We start from the raw sequence: 24,589 nt of genomic DNA on the forward strand, positions 1-24,589 counted from the left end.
AAGAGTTGAAGCCATGTGAAGTGACAGATACACTTTTGATTTTCACATATTTCTGAGTATTCAAGTCTCAGCTTGCACAATTTATGTCCCTCTCAATACTGAATTTGGGGTCAGTGCATTTTTGGTTATGCTAACTAAAAAAAATGCTATTGTATGATACAATAGCATTTTTTTTGTGGCAAATCTTACAGATTTAAGTGGGCCACTAAGGTTTTTCTTGAGCTGTATTCTCATAGGGGACTAGGTGGGAATCTTCTACACCTTGGACACAGCTGTTGAAGGCAATAATTTAACCATCCGTCTAATGCAGCAATGTTTGAGTAATTCAGTAGAAATGTCCCTCTATAGATTTCGGCAGGAGATTGGAAGAAATCGCATTTCTTTCCAGTTAAATTGTACAGGACAAGTACAATCAGGTATCTGTCTTCTCTAAAATATTGCTAGAATTGGATAGAAACCCCCAATATGAGGTACTAAGAACAAAGAGCTTTTTATGGGAATGTACTTTTAAGTTTATGGGTTAAGCCCAAGAGGTCTAAGAAGGGGTGGGTGGATGAAGTGACCATCCTACAAGAGAAAAGTCCTGTTTAAAAACAGTTATATGTAATCCAGTGTCACGTGATGCTGTCTGACTCAAGATAATGATTATGTTTTTAAATTCAGAGCAGCTATAATAAAGGAGGTTTTGGACAGTTTTAGTTTGGAGTCAGTGTATGTAACATGCAGACAACACAGGGTTAAATAAAATAGATACATAAATACGAACATCATTAGATATTCAAAGCAGAAAAGAATGAATTAATGAATTAATTACATAATTAATTTAAAATAATAATTATAAAATTTGAGAAATTGTTAGTTTTGTATGTCATTTTTTGTACTCAGTATTCAATACAGTGTTTGTCGGTGGGAAGCTGGTGAGGGATCATGTGTTGCTGTTTTTTTGTTTTTCATGTGTGACTCCTGATGGCTGGTTGTGGTAGCTGCACTGGTCGAGGAGGGTCTTTGGGGTGCTGCATGAGCTTCTCATGGGTGGCAGAATGCTTGCTCTGACTTATAGCAGATGTGTAGTTTACAATGATAATGGTGGCAGCTTTCTACAACTCTCACAGGCAGATTTCATCATCTCTAGTTAGCTAATTAAGATAACTTACGCTCTGTGAGTTGAAAACAAGAGTCTCCAGCTGACCTTTTAATTTTCCCAGCTGACTCATTTTAAAATGTGAACCCTGTAAAAGGGTCTTAAATATGCACTTTATGATTAAATGCTAAACAGCTGAGGTTAAAGCTACAGGTCTCCAACAATCAGTCAACATCCCCACCAATTGTCAATCTGTGTAGTTCACATGTAATGCTAAAAAAAACAAAAAAAAATAAAAACATGTATGTATGTATTGTAGTGTACTTATTCCATTTTAACATAACCTTGTTTGGCTGCTCTCTTAACATACGTGTACATATTTTCAAGCAGTCTGTTTTCACCTTCAATGTCACAAGAAGAATACAGGAGAGCACTCTCACTAAATATAAAAAAATTTAAAGCTACGGTTTCATTTTTTATTTTTATTTTGTGCACACCACAAAACAACATTCCCTTTTTAAATGAAGAGGCTTGAGGAGGATCTCTGCTCTTTGATTGCTGGCTAAAGCACACACACACACACACACACACACACACACATGCAATTAAGGCTAATGACCTAATTTAGTGTCAGTGGTTCTGCAGTGTGCTGCCATTTACAGCCCGTTCGTAAATGTCGCTTAACATACAAGCTAACTGCTGGTGCTCAACATATACATTCTAAAACCATATTACATTTATTTGCATGTTACACTGCTTTTGATGTGGAAGATAACTCCCATTATCTTTGGATGATGTTCTTATAATGGAAACAGTATATATGCAGTGGCCAAAATGTCTAGACTCAGCAAACTTACAATTTAAAAAAAACCAACAACCAAAAAACTAAAGCTTGCTATTGAACTCAGTAATGGAGAGGGAAAATGACTTCAGACATTTAAAACCACCCGTTCTATAACAGCTAATTAGTCAACAGATACAAATTTTAGCGGCCTACTTCAGAAATCACACTACATTGTTCTTAACTTTAATTTCTCCTTATGGAGCAGGTTGTAAGTCACTAGAGTTGTTGCCTGAACAGAATAAGGAGGTAAGACTCTCAGAGCAAATTGATGCTATTAAGTTAATTATATGGCTTGAGACTGACAAGGCTTTCTGATGATGTTTTACCCAAAGTCATGCTTTTTTTTTTTTAAATTGCATGTCTGTTGATGTGCTGACACATTAAAGAACGGCTTAAGCTTAAGCTCCAGTTTTATGTCATTAGGCTAAAGTGACGGTGCCAACACTGGGACCAGTAGAGGTTCTGTACGGAATGACTCAGAGCTGCTTTAAGTCCCACAAACCAGCAAATGTGAAGTTTTTTTTATTGGTTGTTGACATCTGGTAAACTCTTCCGAAGTTTTCTAGAAACTTTGATTGTGCTTACTTCAAACTTTTAGACCTTTCAAGCAATTACCAGCCCAACACCTACATGAATATTTAACCTGAACCTTCCCAACTCTTTAATGAAAGCAGCTGTTATACTGAGCGTGTACTCTGTTGGTTCTTATTGTGTCCATTAGTCTCTGCTAACGCCCAGTGCAAAAACAAACTGTTTCTTTTAGCCTGTAAGTGTTGCCTGGGACCTTAAATCATGACTTGGTGTGGCCTGTCATGTAGCCTCAGATAGAGTTTCACTGAGGGATGTAGCCGTATTGTTTTTCTGTGCGCTTTCCACACAGACAGCATCGCTACAGGATCTCAGTTCTACATCCAGCATTTTGACTGTGAAACTGTGGGAGACTGGATTCTTTGAAGTTTGAAATAGCTAAATTATATTATTCTCTTTATTGTGTATCCTTGCAAAACCAAAAGAGTAGGGGTGATGTCCTGATTCTAGCATCTAATGAAATGGCATGAGACAAAACTACAATGTGCAAATAGAAATCGAACATCTACATGACATATAAAGTGTCTGTCAAGAAAAATCCCTTTCTTGGACCAAACAAGCTTGTTTTATGCCACACTGACTTCTAAAGTCCCCTTGAGCCGAGGCATAAATAACAATGAGACCTAGAAATGAACATGACCACATGCGCTAACCCTTTAACAGATGTCGTCAGTGGCATGAGCAGCAGTGCATACAAAACCCTACCTCTTGCTGTCCTTCAGGAGTTCACCCCCTCTCCACCAGGAGGTTGTGGCCTTCGGGGAAGCGTGGGGGCGACACTCTAAGACCACCTCACCCCCCCTCTGGATGACTGTGGACTTCTTCACGGGGCGCCAGGTGAAGTCAGGTGGAGAGGCTGAGGAACAGACCCATGTTAAGCCCATTTGTCTCGCTTTGTGCTTGGACAACAACTGTTCATCAGCCAAAATGTCAAGTGCATCACCAGCAATTATGGAAATTATATTTCACCACCAGGCTGGCTTATTGTATGAAATAATTATGGAAATGAAAGAGCAGGGCCATGACTGAGTTTGGAGCTAGTTCAGCCTATTTTTATTTATTTATTTACTTTCAGATATGACGCACTTTTATATTCCTCTGACAACATAATATACATATATGAACCTTGCCTCTGGTCCAATTCATTGTAAATGATACAGGCAAACACACTGCTTACCTACAACCTTGAGCTCAGCACTGGCATAGACGGCTCCATGTTCATTCTCTGCCACACACTGATACATCCCAGAGTCCGACAGACTAATCCGGGATATTGTCAGTTTACCAGTGTCCACATGGATCCTCCCCTGAAAATCAGGCCAGTTGAAAAATATTTGATAACATCTTGTAGTGACTGATATACATTTTTTGTCAAATGTGTATTTACAACTTTCTGAAATGTCCTTTTTATAGTTTCACAGTCTGCCTTCAAGCATCTATACCCAAGTGAGATGAACACTCCTTCTAAAAGAATACCCTTGCAGTGTATTCTTTGACTGAACCTTGCATTATTCTGTTCAAACATCACAATGAGTGTCTTGTTAAAATCTTCTTAGTGTTACCGGGGGAGTCTTACCTCTGCCAGTAGTAGCTGACCATTCTTCAACCATTTGTATGTAGGCCTAGGTTTGCCAATGGCTTTACATTCCCACTGCAGATTAGCTCCAATTGCCATATGAGCATCTTTCAGTGTCTGGAGCCAGTGCAGATGTTCAACATCTGTGAAAAAAAGACCAATGAATATGAGTATTTACAAAAATGTCAGTTGCATGGCTGTTTTAGTAGAAACAAGTATTTTCCAAAAATCTATTATGATAGAAAAGTCTGAAATAAAAATGGGACATCATTTAGCTCAAGAATTCCCAGTAACTGATTATTACTTCTCAACTTGGAACACTAACGTTCTTTCGCACTCAACTTAATGAATTTATATGGAATTTCTCTTGTTTTGACCGCTACAGTGGTTTTGCTGTCTTCAGGTCAGATTTTCATACATGAAAGGGCAGTACAAATTTGCACTGCTTGCTTCATTCAATTTGCGCCTGCAATCTGCGTGTAATTAGCTCCTGATTTACTAAGGCAGCAGCTCATTACACAGTCAGTGCCTGGGACTGACCTGCAGGCGCATTGTGCTGTAGCAAGCGCAGTTCACAGTGGACACAGCTTTGAGATTTGAGATCACAAAGTTCAGAGAAGAAAATGATAACAAACATTGTTGCAAGTACTGTAATGATGTTACAAGTTCCCAAAATTTTAGTCATTCCATTAATTCAGGCTGAAGTTCAACACCACTGAAGAAAAACATAGCTACTCATTGAATTACAATATGGCCTGGCCTATAGACCTTATTAAAGCAATAGGGATCAATAACCCAAAAAACAAAAGAAAATATCACTTACAGAAAATAATACACTGGTAAGAGAGGTAAGAGTGAGACATTATCAATGGATGTGCTATGGATTGGTAACAATCCAAGCCCAATCACAATAACTTGGTTTCATTTCAAATGTAGCTCAGATTTTAACATAATTTCCAGAAATTCAGCAAATTTCTTAATGAATACAAGTATCAATTTGCTGGAGTTGGGTCATCAAGATAAACAGCTAATGGTGCAAATTTTCCAGTTGGGGGCCATTGCAGAAGAAGAGGGAGCAAGAGAACGTGCCAGTCAAACTTCAAACAGTGGACAACAAGATAGAGAATATATGCCATTTATGTTTGTTTTATGTATAAATTGGAGTAGTGTTACAGTCTCCTAATTGGCTCACACTGATCTAATGTTTTTGTGTTCCACCTTTTTTGGTTCTTCTGTGAAAAAGAAGCTTCAGTGGAATTTGAAGTCACATGCTTTATGTATGTAAAGATTTATTCAATAAGAGTGTTTTCATTGCACTTTGTCACAACATTGCACAAATGACACCTAAGGATGAATAAATAACAAGGTATATTGTGTATTGCCACATGTTTCAGTCAAGCCAGACAATGTTTTAGCAGTACTGTTTTTTTTACATGATTCCATTAGGCCCAATCATGGAAAACAATACAATTATTTCAATTTTGCTGACGACACCCACATTTATGTTCCGCTCTAACAAAGCCACTACAATTCCATAGACTAACTCAACAAGTGCATTAAATAAATCCATCACTGGATGTGCCTTAACCTGCTTCAGATAATTGCAGACTCTATCTCTGAATCCGTTATTACACTGAAATGAATTTGCTTTTTGGTTTTCAAAGACAAACATTAATAGCCACATCAAACCAAGTCTGCCACCTGTTATCTTAAAAACAGTAATCAGAGGATTCATGTCCAGACAAACCACCCTATTATTTCCAGCAGGTTAGACTATTGTAAGTCTTATCTCAGGTGTCCCCAAAAGAACTCTGAGACAACTTCAGCCCATTTATAACGCTGCTGCCAGGATGCAACAAAGGCAAAGAAAACCGAACACATTCCACCAAGTCTCAGGTATCTGCAATGGCTTCCAATGTGCCATAACATAGAGTTTAAATTACTGCTGCTTGTCTTTAAGGCTGTCAGTGGCTTTTACCAAATTAACCGTCTCAGTCTCTCCAATGATGATTAACGGTAGCCAAAGTCCAAATTAAACACAGAGAAGCAGCATTACGTTACTTTGCCCAAAAAAACTGGAACAAACTGCTAGAAGATAAAGGACTTGGCCAGACTTTCTCTTTAACTCCAGATTAAACACATATATTCTCAACTGCTTCTAAATCAACCTTAAACCCAAATGTGTTCCACCTTGAACTTTACATACCTTCAGTTTAATCTCCGTTTTTATATTTAAATCTCCTTTTGAACAAAGTCTATCTTTTGATATGTCTTATCTCCTTTTACTGTGAGTGCATTAAGTTAAACACCTTGAATTGGATTTGAATATGTAATGTGCCAGACAAATAAGCTTACCTAACTGTGCTTTACTATTGATTTGTGTCAAAAAACCTTAACAGCTCAATGATTAGCAATACAGATGTCAAATTAGATGCCTGAGAAGGTTTGTACTTTTTCTTCTAAAATAGTATTAAAACTGCAGTTACATCAGTAATGCAAAACCCAAAATATTAACATCCACTAGTGAGTGATCCATAGGACCTTATCAAAACATACAGCGCAGCAGACAGGAACAGTGGAGATTCTCTCATCTCGCTGCCTATGGAAGTTGGTTGGTAATAATCACTGATGTAGACACTGCTTTCCTACAACATACAAATTACTCATTTCAAAGCTTGGAGTCTGACAGCTGGTTCCTTTTGATTCTATGGAGGTGATAGACCTAAACTGACAAGTAAGTAATCTCATTTTCTACTTCAGGCCACTAGTTAAAAGAAACATTCAGTAAGCCAGAGGAGCTCTTTAACGTCATGATGACAAAACAGCACAGATAATGAGCCCAAATTAAGTCCAGATTATCCTGGCATTATAAGGCTGTCTCACACTGTGGAGAAATAAACTAAATTACTGAAGATAAAATAAATAATGAAGCACTCTAGGAGGAGAAAAAGATTAGCAATCATCTCCATGAGACAGGAAGCAAAAGAATACATTGTTCTTACTGTGGAATAAAAGTTGCCCTCTGGCAACATTTCGTCCTCTGCTGTTTTCGGCTACACACTCGTACACACCGGCATCCTCCGGGCGAAAATATGGAATTTCCAGAACCCCACTGGAGTGGTTGATTTTAATCTTGCCAGGGAGTGGGTTTCCATCAGCTCTTCTCCAAGTGATTGAAGGCACAGGGCTGCAGAGGTCACATACAAAAGGTCAGAATGGCCACATGCTGCTGCTCAGACTGACCAGAAGGATGGCTGCCATGTTTGTCAGCGTGTTTGATGTAATACATGATGCCTGGCCACTTCACAAATTTGACAATGTAATGTTAGGGGTAGAGCTGTGACATCCTAATGTGTCTCATACTTACTTTCCTAAGGCAAAGCATTCCAGCCTCACTGATGATCCTTTAGAAACATGAAGGGTGTCAGGAAACTGAACCTCAATCTTTGGCTCATATTCACCCATCACTACTGCATGAGGAAAAAAGCAAATCACATCATTCAAAACACAAAACAGCGACATGCAGTTTCCTGTAATTCATATTGGATGTAAGAGCCCTGGCGTGAATGACACTGGCAGAGAGTGAGCGTGCGTGTTGACGCCATATACAACAGCATTTGGCTTAGCGCATGAATGAGTTTGGATTACATATCTGCCTCAGCTCAAATCTGAAGTGGTACACATAAATGGTCATGATGGGGTTCAGTATGTGTGGCAAGCTCCGTGCTGTGTGTGTGCCTGTGTGCATCTTTGTCAGAGCAGACTACATGTCTGGTTATGTAAATATGTGCCTTCATGCAGACAGAGAGGGTTTCTCGCATACATAACCCTGTATAGTTCACAGACTCGGGATGGTGCAAAAACCTTGCTTGTAAGCAAAAGCAAAAACACTGTCACGCTCAAGACAAACGATTTATCTCCTAGGCTCGCCCTCCCTACAACTGCACGCATCAGTTCAGTGCTCAAGATATCCAGGAGGCAGCAGAAGCAAACTGAGGATGCTTACCGTCCCTCCGCACCACCACAGGGGTTGGAGAGCTGAACACTGTCGCATTGGTCATCATGTTTCTCACCACGCATGTGTAGTTCCCTGCGTCTGAGGCTTCAACTTTGGCTATGTACAAGTTTCCAGTCCACTGAGAGATAAAACGACGGACGTCCTGTTGCAGGAAACTGCGCTGTCCATTGAATACCCATGAATATTTTATCTCTGAAAAAAAAGAGAATAGATAAAGAATTGTAGCTTTTGAGACATAAAATAGAAACATCTTCCTAAAATTCCAAGACAATGAGACAGAGAATAAATGTATATGAAGAGATAACTACAAATAAATTAGGAAACCTTTAGTCTCATCTCGTCTAAAATTATACTTGTATAACTTAAGGATAAGGCTGGAGATGTGTCATACTTTTCTTATTAACTAACAATAAACTGATCCTACTAACAAATACTGTCTATGTATCCAAACACCTGGTATAGTTTATTCCTCTCTGATTTAGAGCTCCATTGTTGTCCAAGAACTATATAACTGAGACAATCCAGAATATACTGGGCTGTAAATACTCATGAGTCCAACAAATGTGTGTAGGATGCCAAAGTTACTACTTACTTCTGTTTGAGTAACATTGGCTGGAAACTACAGTGCCCACTCCTTTTAGGAAGATACATAGCCCTTTTTAAAAAATTAAACTTGTGTTTGAGAGCCATTTTTTAAAGATTTACGACTATAGTAGGAACCACTGTCTTGAGGCTGAGTGCAAGGTAGTAAAATTGGACACATAGACTAATGCATTGTTGGATGTGCTCTCTTCCTGGGACTATAAAAAAATACATTTCCAAATACAGTACCACTTCAAAGTTTAGACAAATTTTCTCATTCTGGTAAAAGGGAAGATGTGTCCAAACGTTTGACTGGTGCTGTACATGAAATAACACCCACCTTAAATATCGCCTTGGGTCAACTCTGACATGTAAATTGCAGCTTTGTCCAATATGAAAAAGCATCTTGACAGTGATTGCCTTTAAAAAAGGGAAGAGCCCAAACCCAAAATCGAGGAAGTTGGCTTATTAATTGTCCTTTATTGAACCCCCCTCTGCCGAAGTACTGCTCACAGGGTTACACATGTGTTTATTGGTCTCTAATTTACCTATTTGAAATTAACTGATTGTAATCTATATTGAGATTACAATCAGTAATATAGATTGTAATCTATATTTTAGAGGGAATATCTGTTTCAGTGGATCTACTACATTAGTCACATTGATTAACAAAGAGGAATGATGTCAAAATAAAGAATGGGAAGGAATGATAGTAATGCCAATAAAAAAATATGTAAAAAAACACACACACACACACACACACACACACACACACACACACACACAGAGAGAACTAGAAACACACATAAAGAAAGGGAGAGTAAAGAAAGAGAGAGACATGTCTGCGAGGACTGCAGAATGAACTTGGCTATTAAAGCAGCCTGGTATCATACACATGACATTCTGCAGTCAGCCCTTTTGACTGGGCAGACGGTAAAGAGTCCCACTTGCTTCCTAGAGGGAAAACAGTGAATTAAAATCATTACAGGGAAAGTCAGGGCAGAAACTGACAGACCTTTCATGATTAGGGACTATCAGAGACTGGTTCTGTTTAAGAGCTGCAGTCTCACAGCAACAGAGGACTTGCAGGCACATAATCTCATGTCCTCTGACAGAGTTTAACTCTCAGCACGGCTCCTTTTAGAGCACTTACCTATTGATTGATCAAAGAAGCTTTAGATGATTCCTCTTTTAATAAGGTGCATCACTGTATTCCTCCAGTTGTGCATCAACAAGCATTAAAGAAGCTTTGACATAATTTAAACCTTGTGGCTTTATAAAAAAAAAACTCCATTTAGCTGTTTTTCAATTTTAAAATACCTCAAGCTAGCATTATCGTGTAGTGCAAATCCCATCAAATGTGTGACTACGCTCTGTTTAAGAGGAAAAATAAGAGATGGAGGCTTTTAAGGGGAAGGGATGGAGGGCTGGATGGCAAATTGCTAAAGTGTGGAATCCCACGTGGCCGCAGGATTCCACTGGAAACAGAGAGTGGAGAAAAGCTGGTACACTGGCGTGAAATTGTGCTGGTGGGCACCGAATGGCTGCAGGAGTGCGGACCACTTTGAGGGTCTGCTAATCAGCAGCACACAGACACATGAGCCGAGTCACAGCTGTGCCACAGGATAAACGCTCCCCCGGCCACAGCAGCCACCAGCAGCCTTTATTACCCACAGATAACCTGCCCACATCCAGGGGAAAAAAATGACAGTTGGGGGAAGTGGAGCACTGGAGACTTTATAGATGACAGCATGGTCACAGATCATATGGGTGAGAAAAGTGAGCTCAAGGTTAAGAAGTGTGAGGCTATGAACTATAGATGTGAAGGCATGGGGTTGGGCAGGTGGAGTGGTGGCTGATCATAAAAGTTCCCTCTCTGACAGATAAGGAGAAGTGAGTGGAAAACAGTGTGTCAGAGTTTGAAAAGCGGAGCAGCGAAAAGAGAAGGTAGGAAGGTATAAAAACAAAAGAGACACAGCAGTGTTACAGGGAGATAATAAGCAGCAGAGTGAGGAACAATAAAGACTGCTGAGGCAAGCAGGAGTGTGAAACTACAGCAGACAATGCAGAAGAGTTAGGACAGAGCAGTGTACCTCCATAATGGGGTGGAGGGCCACAGAGCAGAACCACAGCTTGACCCTCTCTCACCGATACCGTGTTCCTTGACTTCCTGCTGAAGTTCTGCAGAACTGTTGAATATAAAAAGAAAAAGAAAAAGAAAAGAATTGACAGCTTTTCACAGTTTGACAGCTGTAATAACTTTCAGGTAAGGGCATTTCATTCTGCAGAATATTACCCTGTCTGTTCACATTGCTTACAAGTTAAACCCGAGAGTCCCCTGTTAATATCACAGAACGTGCAAAAGATCGGGCAGAGGGCGTGCAAAAATGCCCCCCGACAATCGAGCTCGAGATTACTTTCACCTTTAATTAAATGCTGCTGTGCTGTGTGAGAGAATAAACAGCGGGAAGACATATCAATCCCAAAGTCTTAGAAATACCAACTGAGTCCCTGGAGGGATCAAGCAAATATCAAATCAGAACTCAACTGATTAAAAACTCCCCAAATCAAGACATACCAGTCCTCATTCCTTCACTGCTGCGACAGGGTAGGATTGACGAGATACCACAGCCTCAGGCATAGCAGTGGGCAGCCAGGCAGGGAGAATTCAAAGAAAATAAATATCTCCCTGTATTTGAAAATGTGCTGTGGATGTCTTTGCAAGGCCATTCTTTGGTGTTAAATGTATAATGAAAAAAAAAGGATTTGAAATTAAACATTACTTTCAAGACTAAAAGTTTATAACTCAACTATTAATTAATCATTAATACGTTAGCATATTAAAGGACTAGTCTGTGGGATCTAGTGGCATCTAGTGGTGAGGTTGCAGATTGCAAACAAATAAATAGCGCTCCCCTTCAAAGCTGCGAGATCCTCTCAAAAGCCAGTGTTTGGTTTGTCTATTCTGGGCTACTGTAGAAACATGCCAGTGCTTCCGTGGAAGAGGACCTGCTTCCTATGTTGATATATAGGGCTTATTCTAAGCTACAAAAACACAATAATTCTTATATCATGGGATTATACCCTAATTAAAACATACTTGAATATTACTATATACTACTGAGTATTATATTCCATTATGTCCATTCTCCTAGATGCCACTAAATTCTACAAATCACTCCTTTAAGATACTACTGTTAGCATTTTAGTATTGCTGGTTTTACAAATGTTAACAATATTTAACTCAAAGTACAGCTTAAACTGGCATTATTTTAGGTTTTTAAGTATTGTGTCATGAACTGTTGGATTTGACCTGTTGGTGGCGCTGGATTATAAATCAGCAAACCAATAAAGTAATTAGTGATCTTCCTCTGGGGACGTTACTCTACAGTCATCTAGAGATTAAATACATTACCATGGCTTCTGGGATCTTGTGGAGAAGCCCTACTCTGTAAAATTGGTATATTATTTTCAGTTATGCATATAATCATAACAAATATTTAGACAAACAAGGAGGGTTGAATTGAAGACAACTGGACTTTCGGCTCTTATACAGGCTTCTTCACTGACCTTGATTCAATCATCCTTGGATAATAAGAAAAAAAAACACTATGTCTTACAATATACATAGTAAAAAAATTCCATATTTATACTCACATGCAAACTGGACCTTTGCTTCCCTGCTTAGAATGGTCCCAAATGAGTTAGTTGCGATGCACTGATACACTCCTCCATGATTGATGACATGAGGGTTATTGATCAGCAGGTTCCCCTCTACAAGGCTGTAGTTCTGATCTGACTCTGTGTTTATTTCTCTCCCATCCACTTTCCACCTGCAAATAGATGGCAAAGCAAAAAATTATCATCAAACATACAACTGTGCCCAATTATCACATTTGCAAATGCTAGGATAGACACCTCATTTTCATTTTTTCTTCCACTGAATATTTGGAAAAGCACCAGAAAACATCCCACAACGACACACATGCTTAAAATTGTAATTGCCTTCATACTCATAATAAATGACTACACTCAAACATGAATGCAGGCAATATAATAACAAGGCCTGGTATCACAAAGAGGCTCAATAGAGCACATTGCACCACATATTCACTGATACTGTGTACACCGTAGTCTCACTTTATAGACAGTCAAAGTTCAGACGGAATACTTACCTATAACGTGGAGGTGGATTTCCCTTTGCTTTGCAATTAATAAACACCAGCTTATCATCAGTGCTCAGTGGGAAAATACTGTCACTAGGCTCCTGTGTGAAGACAGGACCATGTCGAGCATTTTCTGTGTCAGGAAAAAAAAAAAAAAAAAACATTAGCCGTACAATGGCGCTGAGCAAAATGACTGAATTAATGCAACACTCACCACTCACCACTCAGGAAACTGTATATAAACTCTACACCCTTATAATTAGCTGCCAACATGGCTCTTTGAGTGGATACTGCATTTAATAAACGCTCTTATGCACATGTCACGTAACAGATAACGCAGTGTGATGAGAGAGCAATTAACTAAAGATAACCCTGTAGCACGTTGGCTAACAGGCATAGTCTATGCAATGTAACACACGTATCATGAAGCTGTCTTTTATTTTTCTGCCTTCAATCACAGTCGAACTGTTTAATATGCACAGGAATTTTAGTACTATGAATATCTTGATATAGGTAATTCTGGTGATTCTCATGACAGTTGACTGACATTTGAGGGGCGGCATTGCTGCCCTAGATACAATCCTCTTTTTTCCTCCTCTCTTTCAACCAGCCCACACAGTATTGCGAGTATTTGAGAGCACACATTATGCCTTTAAGTTTGTATTCCACTCAGAAAGTAGAAGCTAAAAAAGCTAGGCTAACTAGCTTCTGCTTTCTGATGCAAATGTTAGCGCTGAATACTACTCTACTGTATGTTACTGTTTGTTTGTATTCTGCTCGGAAAGGGGAAGCTAACAAGCTAGGCTAACTAGCTTCTGTTTTTTGATGCAAATGTTAGCACTAATTACCACTCCATGTCACTTTTTATGTTATTTGAACATTTGCTGAGTCACTGGCATCTCCTGCACACACTGTATGTGCCATATTATAGAAATGGAGGTGTTTTGCTGATCTGTGACCTCAGCATAGCATATCCTGCGTATACCATGATTCCACCCACTACATATAATAACTACAAGTGGATTCAGGGAGTAGTGAGTGCTCAAATCACAGGTGCAACAAAACAACACATAAACGAGTGATATTATTAGCTATTTTTCTCTGCCCACACAGATATTACATCAATCATACTACCAGTAAGTTATCAACAATGTCATTCTGAACATTTTAACAGAGATTAATTTAAATAACCATTTGATTTTAAATGTTAAAAAAAATAAAGATTTTAAGGTTTCTGTTAAAACAGATTTTTTTAGCTGTGATGAATTTAACATCTGAACATACGTTATTTATGTTATAAATACAATCTGAAAAGTGTTATGCAGAGAGGTAGAGCTTTTCATTTGAAGTCACACTTTGCATCTAGTTCACTCTGCTAACTTTCATATACAGAGTTAGAACAGGTCTAAGCTGTATACATGTCAAAAGTAATTATAAAGATTGACAAGTAGCTCAGCTGGTTAATTCAGTTATGCTTCATCTGATTATGATCTTAATGCAAGTGGGATAACTTGGTTATGGTGTTTACGTGAGAGTTGCAATATCAGAGTATTGCCTTACTCTGGCTTTAATCTAATTATTAGAGCGCCTGTAAAGCTGTTGTCTATATGCATGTTATTTGTGCATGTGTCTGCTCAGTCGACCTTGTTGTTTTGGTTAGCTCCAGCCAAACTATCAATACACAGGAGTAATTAACCGATGTTGCTCTAATTACTCCTGTGAAATCTAGCATTTCTTCAATAGATGCACACACACAGACTGACTCACACATACACGCTGATGTCCACCCTCTCATTCCTGTGTCACACGCTGAGCTGCACACCAGCGTTGATTTGAAAAACATTTCTTTTTGTGTACTTGAGTTGAGATGCTATTTTTTTTTTGGCTTTTTTTTTTTTTTAAACACGCCTCTAACCTTGACTAGGACAAAGAGTGCTCCCTCCCACATCATCGTCATCATCATCCTAATGAGAGTGGGAGTCTTTGCCTCAGGTAAGGGCCTTGTTTTCCCCAGCCTCTCAGGGAGGTGCTTCAATTTTACCCTGGTTGCAGTGTCCTTTAAATTAAACAAATTAATGAACCTTTAATAGGCGGGCTTTTTCACCTGGGAAATGATCAGGTGGTTTGTGTGTATGCTTGAAAGCGGGTCTGCCTGTAAACACACCGACTGCACTGACCGCTAACACAACTGAGCCCACACATACAAATTACACTTAATTAGGCTTGGTGTGAATTCATCCAAAAGCAAGCTCAATAGCAGGTATATGTGTGGACAGTACAGTGTGTGCTGCCATGTGCATAACCCTTCAGTCCCTACTCTTGCGTTTGCAGGCTGAATAGACAAACTCCTGTGAAACTGCTGACTTGAGATGAGATGCTAAATCAATGGAAATTGAATCATAAATAACAATACAATAGACCCCACTCCATATACTGTATAAATTTAAATGCATTTGTTTGATAACTTGTAAACGGTTGGCTTGAGTTCAGCATACTGTATATCCATCGAATGTGACTGTCGACGTTAAACCTACTCAGTTGACTGGGCTGCGCTGGGTTGGCATACCTAGACATTAAGTGAGAGCTCATACAGAGAATTTAACACTTATCTGTGCCTCACGCAGGTATTTGGGAACTGAAGGTTAATGTTATTCTGCTTTTCTCTCAGTGGGAAGGAGCTCCTCAGCATACTGCGGATCAATGTTGTTGAGAATGGAGTACAGAATAAATTAGTGTATTAAAAAAAGGGGGAAAAAAAGAGTTAGTGTGGATTTTTATAGCGCTTGCCACAGTTCATGTAAGTGGCAGCAGTTGGACATAAAGCAAGAAAATTGCATAATAAACTAGGGGAGGCAGTGAAAGACTGGAGAGAGTGAATTCTCTCCTATAGGTTAGTTTTCTCTTCAGATGTAAATCTAACAGTGAGTCATGTTTATCAAAGGGTTGCCCAAAAGAAAGTGTGGGAATTTAAAGTCGGGTCGCTCTTAACAACTGAGATCAAAATGTCATCATAGGAGTAAAATGGAACAGGATGGGACAGATGGGGTGGGGGGGTGGGGCTGATGGTAATGATATTGGCGAGGCTGGTCAATCTTTGAATGACAAGAGGTTGTTTCTCTTTATCCTGTTACAACTTCATCCTGTTAAATAACCGCATCAATAAATTCAAATGTCTGGCTGTGTGGGTCTTATTTCTAAGCTCTAAATCTACTGTTTTGGCCATGCCTTTGCATCATTCTTTGCAAACTTGATGTAGATTTTACCCAGATACAAAAAAAACATTAAAATTATGATCCCTTTCGAGACTGATATCTTTCCTTTTCAATTGAAATGATAACCTAAACATGCATATGAAAGAGGCGAACCCTCCCTGTGAGAGATATATGCATATCAGGTGTGTCATGAAAGGCGACTCGACTTGGCATCTCACCAGCCAGGCACTCTTTGAGTGACAGAAGGATTAACAGTTCCCATGGCAACAACATCTTCATTTTCCAAGGTCAAAGAGTCTCCTTCTTCCCATCCAGTTGCCAGAGAGTGGAGAACGCTTCTTGAGTAAACTCTCCTCCTCTGTTTGGCTCTGGAATAAAAAAAAAGGAGGGCAAATAAGCAGTGTAAAGATGAGGAGATGCAGTATACTTTAAGCCTTCTGGACAAAAAAAAGAAAAAAAAAACAAAAACAGGCTGGAACTTGTGGAAAATCGGTGAGCCATTAATAATTCATTCAGCCAAATAAGCAGAGCCAAGATCCCATGCCGAAGGGCCCGCTAGCAGCTGATACTGGAGAGCTGATATTTAGTGTATACATACTGCTGCTACACTATCTCCCAGGAGCAAGTCAAGCAAGAGAAAGTAGGAAACGAAAAAAAAAAAAAAAACACAGTCTAGCAGCAGCAACAGATGAGCAGAGCCTCTTGCCAAAGGTAACATTCAGCTTTTCTGATAACTGTTGGTTCAACATATTTATTCTAGCAAATTGTGTGATGTTCTAAGTGTACATAATATATCACAGAGAATGCTAATGAACGCAGCCAGACATACTGAACCGGGGCAGAAAAATAATCCTACTGTCGGCAAATCATTTAAACCACTTCAAAACATGCAGACAGGCATCGCATCTTCCACTGATCATGACGCCAGGAACTATTGATTTACAACTACAAATGAAGCTTTTAGAACTTTGCTAACCTTGTCAAATAACATTAAAAGGAACACAATGGAGTTTATGCTGTAATGGTGCAGTATTGGTAAAGTATACATATCAGATTTTCACTTATTGCTGTTCTGACCACATTTTCTGATTCAATATTGACTTTAATTATATGATAGCATAACTTCTTACAATGTACACTCAGCCTTAAAAAGACCTGCATTATAATTGTTAATGCAATTTAGATATGTTTAACAGCTGAGGAGCTCAACCTTAAGACAACATGACCTAAATGGACTTTTATTATATATTTTTTTTTTCAAAATGTCATATAGTATTTGTGTATGTCAGTGTGAATCTGTCATGGCAGGAAGTCACTGGAGGGCATTTCTTTCGACTTTCTTCTACCTCAAAGCAGAGTTGCCCACTTGACCAAATTCAAATTTGTGACATGCAAGCAAAGTGAAATAATTTCCTCTCCTTCACAAACTCAAAACAAGACAAAAATCACACTTTTCAGCCATGCATGAGCTTCGGTCAGTCCTGCAGGACTCACAAATGTATCTGCAATTTACAAGCGACAATCATTTCTGAAACTTTTACACCGCCGTCATTTGCAAATGTGTGTGTAAGCAGCGCTCGGAAAATTGCTTTTTACGAAACGGGGCTTCGGCTCGTACGCTTTCATGAGTTCTAATATGAACACGCAAATGTTCACAAAAGCGACATTTTTCTCCTACAGCTCGTCTTTGTCCTTTTCTGTCTCAGCCTCCTGGAGTAAATTGCTGCAGACAGACAGATGTAACAAAACAGAACAAATCACTAATCATGGATGGGAAGAAGGGGAAGGAAAAAAAGCATTAGCTGGGTGGGATTCATTCTGCTTCTTTATTATATATTCTAAGAGATCACAATACTGATCACCCAAGCTTCATCTTGTCAGTCATCATTATTGATTTGGTTTCCACTTTTTTAACCTTCTGCCTTTTTTATTTGTCATCCTGCCCACGGTCATGTCATGAGTCTCAATCAAATATGGACGGACTGATCGATAAAGGGAGATTTGGTTGATGTCTTTCCTTATGAGACTCACTGGGTTGATATATTTGACTGTTCTGGAGAAAACCAATGAAGAAACTTTATCTATCTAACAATAGAAGACATTCTTTTGACCTACTTGGGCCTCTGAGATATGAAATCTTCTCTTCATTCAATAAACTGCTCTGCCTCGTGCTATTCTCATTTTACCTTAGCTCCAGCAGTAATTATGTTTTATTAAGGTGCTGGGTGGATGACACCAAGCTGCATATGGTAATTAGACATTTTGTCAAAACGCCTACCTGTAAGTAATTTCAAATCAACGTTTTAATATGCAGACAAGCTTCCCGAGCACCATGTGAGCAGAACAAGTCATATGAGACTCCGTGAGGATGGCCTCGTGATTTTGACTGACAGTTACAAGAAGCTACCCAAAATATTTACCTATGCAAAAGGATACGGTTTCTTCATCCTGATCGAACTGGTTTGATAGTTATGTCTTTGCCATTTTGAGCTTGAATATGAGTTTCATTGATTCTGGGGACTCTCATAATGAACAACATTTACTCCTCACCGCTACATGAGATGGATCTAATTTGCACTATTTGAGGCATAGCTTCTTAGGTAATTCTGCAATATCTCTATTAACAGCCACATAATTCATTCATGCATGTAAATCAAAGATAGATGATTTGCCAACGCTGAGATGAGGGGATGCTCAATGAGGAATTACAGCCATTGGTATTTAGTGGATTGTGAGGATATGGGAGCCATTATAGTCCATTGCAGAAGTTGTCTAACAAGCCCCTGCAGCCTTGAGTCATTAGTGTACGTGCTCTGCCCCAATGATCGATGTTAATTTATGTTCGCTGTAGTCAGCTGTCCACTTTCACTTTCAAGCTGATCAACTTCATCTGAACACGTGGCCCCCTTCTTCGTTAAGCATTCAAAGTCATACTCAAGGACCTTGATTGCATTTAGCCTTAGACAGTAGCTATTATGCCTGGTGCGGAAATGCAGAGACTATAATTCCATAAGGTATATAAGTGAGGGAGCTGGCACTGTTCCTCTGTCAGATAGCACAACTCTGTTTTAATGATGCATAGGTACTTGGCATCCTTGGGGAGGATGTGTTTCTTGGTCACAGTCCAGAAATTTAAAGTAGATGCTTGTGATCCCCGTGATTAATTTATATACCCTGGAAAAAATACAATGGCAATAATTCTTGTGCCCGTCGGATGGTGGTCGCAGGTGCTGGAAATACCAAATGGGATGAGGCCAAGCTAATGGTGCCTGGAAGGGAAACTATCTGTCAGGGATAATCCCTAATACTGTAACACCCCGGCATAGATAATGTGCTTTCCCCGCCTTTCTCAGTAAGCGAGTGATATTGAGATAGCTGTGGCGAAATTATTAAATGAGGAATGGATATTGACACGGATAAATGTATGCATCCGTAGTGAAGTATTGCCTGGTATTAATGTTTAGTGATGATTAGCTTCCCCCCCCCCAAGTCTGGAATAGCCAAATGAGGCTAAGGAATAAAAAAAGAGGGTTGTGGTGGTTGGGGGTTGGGTGTCCTGTGAACTCTGGTGAGCTATGTTCCACTTCATTACGCTCTGAGTAATTGGTTAAACACGTGACTATAGAAATTAACTTCAGTAGCCTTGTGAGAGGTAATTAATGTGTTTTCCCCTGTCTTTTTTTTTCTTCATAGCATGATAAGCATGACATTAAGCATAGCACTGAGCCCCATAAAGACATCAGCCTGATGCTACATTATCATGGTTCAGAGCACACACAGCATCAAAACATATAGCTTTGTTCACAGTAGTAATTGTCCATTAAGCTATTGCTCATATTAAGCTTTACATCTCCTAACTATTTACTCCACGTTTTATCTCATGGGCTTTTCATGTATGGAAATAGTCTTGCTTTTTAGGTTGATAACCATACATTTGCCATGTGTAGTGGACAGTGTGTGGGAGTGTGTGTGTGTGTGTGTGTGTGTGTGATGTGCTACTGTGTGTACCGTTGTATTGTGTGTCCTATGTGTTTTTTTGCTTTGTACTGTTTGTTATTGTGCTTTTAGAGGTCTTAATTGTTACCAAAGGGACTGCAGATTAAAATGAGCTATGAGCTTAGTCTAGTACAGTACATCAAAAGGTAACATTTATGTTTAACACTGTACATGGGTCCTTATAAATAAAATTAATACTAATAAAATAATACATCATTCATAATACATATATGGGTCAGTGACAAATAAGGGTTGGTAAGATGAGCAGTTCAAATCTCTTTATTTTATTATTAATTATCTTTAAAAAAAATAGTTTTAAAAGCAGCATCAGGTTTGTTAAAATGTACATTTTGTATTTTTGTTGGTTTTATATCACATGTGCACCATTTTTAACCAAAAGAAGGACTGAATGCTCCTAAAAATGTCAAATGGTGTAACCACAAAATAATGAAATATTAAATATTTTATCTACCTAGAGTGTATTTAAGTTGATTTATACAAAGAATTATTCCATTTACAAAAAAAGAAAAAGAAAAGGTTCCTGATTTACATAATTCCCCAGATTAAATTAAACATGTAGAACAATTGTATTCCATTCCATTATTTAAAAAGTTATAATGTAAGATCATGCCAAACTAGTTGATATGGTGTTTTATTGAGAATTTAGCATTTTTAAGCAAGTTTCATTATTTGGTACAAAGTTGTTATGGTTACACCACTTAGACATTTTTTGCCATAACCCTCTAATATATTCTCTCAAAATGGATTAAAAGCAGAAATTTTAAGCTGACTCCAAAATTATTTTCAAATTTTAACCCCTTTAAATTTGACTTAACACAAAAAGTCACACACAAAGTCATTGAGCCATATATATTGTAAGCATAGGCTGTGCTGTTCTGTTTCATCAGAAAAGGTGCCAGAATGTTAATATCCACAGAAGCCTCCTGATCTCACATTACAGTCCATCTTAAATCCAGTCTACCACAAAGGAGCGTGAGCAGTACCGCAGCTCCGTCGACAAACTGTCACTCATTGTGCGAGTGCATATTACACATTGACTAAGAGAGAGAGAGAAGAATATTGAAAGCTAACATCCTGTCAGTTCAATACAGACTCAGCAAACAGAACTGCACATGAAGTTTGAGCATTACAAGACCTCAGATGTGAGATGAATAATTACAAATGCCTGAAGAAAGAAGATACAAAGAACCTGAGTGGTCTTTTGTCATCTTTTTGCTTTTAATTTGTCAGAGTTGGGTCAGAAGTCATGATTAGCTGCAGTGATGCATCATTTGCATACTGGTAATTGGCACTACAGATTTTCCATTTCTTTCTTTTTTTGCTGTTTTCAGAAGCAGATGGAGATGTTTTCAGTTCTCTCCAAGCTGGGCAGTTTGTTACTTACAGCACTCCTTACTGACCAATAGAATGGTTTATTTCTTATGCTTACTGAAGATATATCAGTAGATGTGACAGCTGATAATTAACAAGACACAGTTCAATAGAAATGCCAAAAACATGTTTGTGGTTATTCAGAAAGAGTGTCTCCATTGCATGACTTCTCCAATAGAGACCTTTTATAAAACATATTGGACTTATTGACATATTATGGTCATAGCACCAATAAAAACATTCAAGAGACCCTTCAATTTAGTCAGTTATGTGTTTATGTGGACCATGAATAATGATTAAAATAATAATGATAATTGAATTTGCATAGTACCCTCTTAAACAACAAGCATAAAGTGCTTCCCAGTGCAGGGTGATAGAAATGTCACAATCAGACTGACAGTCAAGCAGCTGTGAGAGGCTATACAACTACAAGTTTGACCTGATAATGATGCTAGAGGAGTTATTACAACTCATCCTGAGGGGTATATGAATGCATGTACCAAATGTCAATCCAATCCAATAGTTCTTGAGATACGTAGTGATGGAACTCCAACAAATGTCAATCTGTTGGTGGTTCTAGAGGAGAAGTCAGAGAGTCACCAGAGTAAGTGAGGTTCATCCTCTTAGCACCATGCATGGCTGTTAAAAATTCCTTTGAAATCCATCCAATAGGAAATATTTGAGTCCGGACCAAAGTGTGGACCTACATTGTCGTTGGCAGCCAAAACCAATATCATATGATCAAATATTGATATATATTGATATTGATCAGTATAGACTATACTTGCAACTTTCATTATTCACTTGAAGGCATTTCATTATATTTTAGGCTACATTTTGATCATTTTCAATTTTATATTTTTAAAAAAGAAGAATGTTTGGTGTGTGCATAAGTCTATATTTGTCCTAATTAATCGATTATTAACTATCTACGCATCTATCAATCTACATTTATTGGCTAGTTAATGGAAGATAACTATTGTTTATACTGAACATAAACCTGTAGTCTTTGTCCAATTATATCTCAGATTAATAACTAATAACTTATTAACTCTGTATGTTTAACACACTGGCTCCTTCAGCCTACTTGTGACCAGACCTAATGTTCAGCATGCATCACACATAATGATCAGAGAAGTTTGTCACAACATGATCACTGACCTCGATAGCCACCAATCAACTGTGAATTAATAGAAGACACGCACACACACACACACACAGACACACACACACACACACACACATTTCAAAGAAGAGGAGATTATTGTATGCTACCACAGCTCCTCTACCTGGAAAAACAGCTATACTCACAGTCATTTATAGCATGTAATAAATCACGAAGGCCAACAGACAAGCATGTTTCCCACTGATTGAGTACTCACAGAGTAAGTGGAGTCTCCCTGTTCTTTCCTCTGCAGCCACAACACAATCAGCCCCTTGGTCAGCTAAGAGACCGACAGAGAGAAACGGAGAGAGAAAGGGAGGGAGAGAGAGAGAGAAAGAGAGAGAGAGAGAGAGTGGAAAAAAGAGAAAGTATTGAGAGTCCTTCTAACAATAACACTTTTCAGCATTAAAATATCAAACAGCCTGCTGAGTTTCAACAAACACATCACTGTGAAGAAATATATACAATACGTCATATTCATCTTTAACATGTATGTAATGATTACTGTGTACATTGCAGTCCTGTGTACAGTTTATAACTGGACATTATATAGGCAGATTTATATGTATATTTGATCTTTTTTCTGAGTTTAATATATATGTATATTTTTGTTCTGTTTTTTATTTAGTTATTTATAATTATTAAATGTGTATTGAAGTTCACTGTTTTAGTGCCCTGGTGTCATTTTATACAACAACATTTCAATAGATCATTGCAAGAAAATGTGCTAATGTATATACAGAGTTGGTAAGGTTACACACACCTACACACACACATTGCACTGCTGGCCCCTTTAAGGCTTGGACTTCTTTGCACACGTTTTTAATTATTGTTGACTGTGCCAATTGTATATATTGTTAATTGTTTTCTTTTCTTTTTTATATTTATATTTATTTATATGTACGAGGCAGCTGGAGGACTGCTCCAACAAAATGTCATTGTCCTGACAATGACAATAAAGACTATTCTATTCTATTCTATTCTGTTCTTTCTATAGAAATGTCATAGGTCACAGATTACTAGTTACCTTATTTAAAATGTAATAAGTAATGTAAATATTTTGATTACTTAATCAAAGTAATGTAACTTATTACATTTGATTATTTTTAGATTACTTTTCTAATGAATGTTTTCTGCTGTTAAGCACCAAAATCTGAGTTCAGCTGTTTTTCATGGATACTGACATGATCTATAAGAGAGATCATTTCTTATAAAGCAAGATATATCTCTCATTTGAAAATGTATTTGTTAGTTCATGTACATTTTAGAATATAAAATAAAGATATTCTATGAAAAAGTCAAAAGTCTGACATGAGCTTAATTGGTACTGTGACATCATTAAAAACCATGTTACCAGTAACTGTAACAGCGTTACATGTAACTAGTTACTCCCCAACACTGTGTATAGGATTATCACTCAGTATATAAATATCAGATTTTAACATATAATAACTCATGAATTATTTTAAGGATACATAAACATGATATTGAGATATAACAGACAGAATTAATAGAAATGCAAACATTCCTCAAGCACTCTTAGTTATAGGAAGGAGATGAGTCATATCAAAAGTCTTAATTTAGTCGGGCACATTGGTTCAAAATGACGACTTCACAGTGTCGACAAAGCAGATTGTTTACATCTGGTATTCTAAATAGACAGTCATGATGTTGAGTCATTTAATAATGTAACCAACAGATACAGAGAACACAAGTATGACGACAATGTCATTATAATAAAAAAAGAAATCATGACTATAATAATCATATCACTCATGATGCAGTCCCATCAATTGCTGCAATTTAAAAAGTTGTTTATGAAAAGAAACAGGTTTTTTAAAGATAGTGTCTACCTCTGATACACTGTTCAACATAATATCTTCCCACTGCCTTCAGAAAGCTATCATGGCACATATGATATTCAAGCTTGTGTCTGATAGGAGAGGCATGTCTGTACAATATTTCATAA

At 38.1% G+C, this 24,589-nt stretch overlaps 1 protein-coding gene across 1 annotated transcript in view; it reads right to left on the minus strand.

Annotated features, from left to right (window-relative positions):
* LOC128355073 (contactin-4) overlaps positions 1–16,340 on the minus strand; it is a 41,220-nt gene extending 24,880 nt beyond the window's left edge. The window contains exons 1-10 of the mRNA XM_053315247.1: positions 16,274–16,340; positions 12,865–12,988; positions 12,347–12,522; positions 10,783–10,878; positions 8,096–8,299; positions 7,457–7,559; positions 7,092–7,276; positions 4,090–4,232; positions 3,691–3,820; positions 3,219–3,369 (exon numbers count right to left, since the gene is read on the minus strand). Of these exons, the coding sequence (XP_053171222.1) occupies positions 3,219–3,369; positions 3,691–3,820; positions 4,090–4,232; positions 7,092–7,276; positions 7,457–7,559; positions 8,096–8,299; positions 10,783–10,878; positions 12,347–12,522; positions 12,865–12,988; positions 16,274–16,340 (1,379 nt within the window). The remainder of the gene's footprint in view (positions 1–3,218; positions 3,370–3,690; positions 3,821–4,089; positions 4,233–7,091; positions 7,277–7,456; positions 7,560–8,095; positions 8,300–10,782; positions 10,879–12,346; positions 12,523–12,864; positions 12,989–16,273) is intronic.
* Between the last annotated feature and the right edge of the window lie 8,249 nt (positions 16,341–24,589).

Source organism: Scomber japonicus, chromosome 3 (genome assembly GCF_027409825.1).
Source record: "Scomber japonicus isolate fScoJap1 chromosome 3, fScoJap1.pri, whole genome shotgun sequence".
Lineage (NCBI taxonomy): Eukaryota > Metazoa > Chordata > Actinopteri > Scombriformes > Scombridae > Scomber > Scomber japonicus.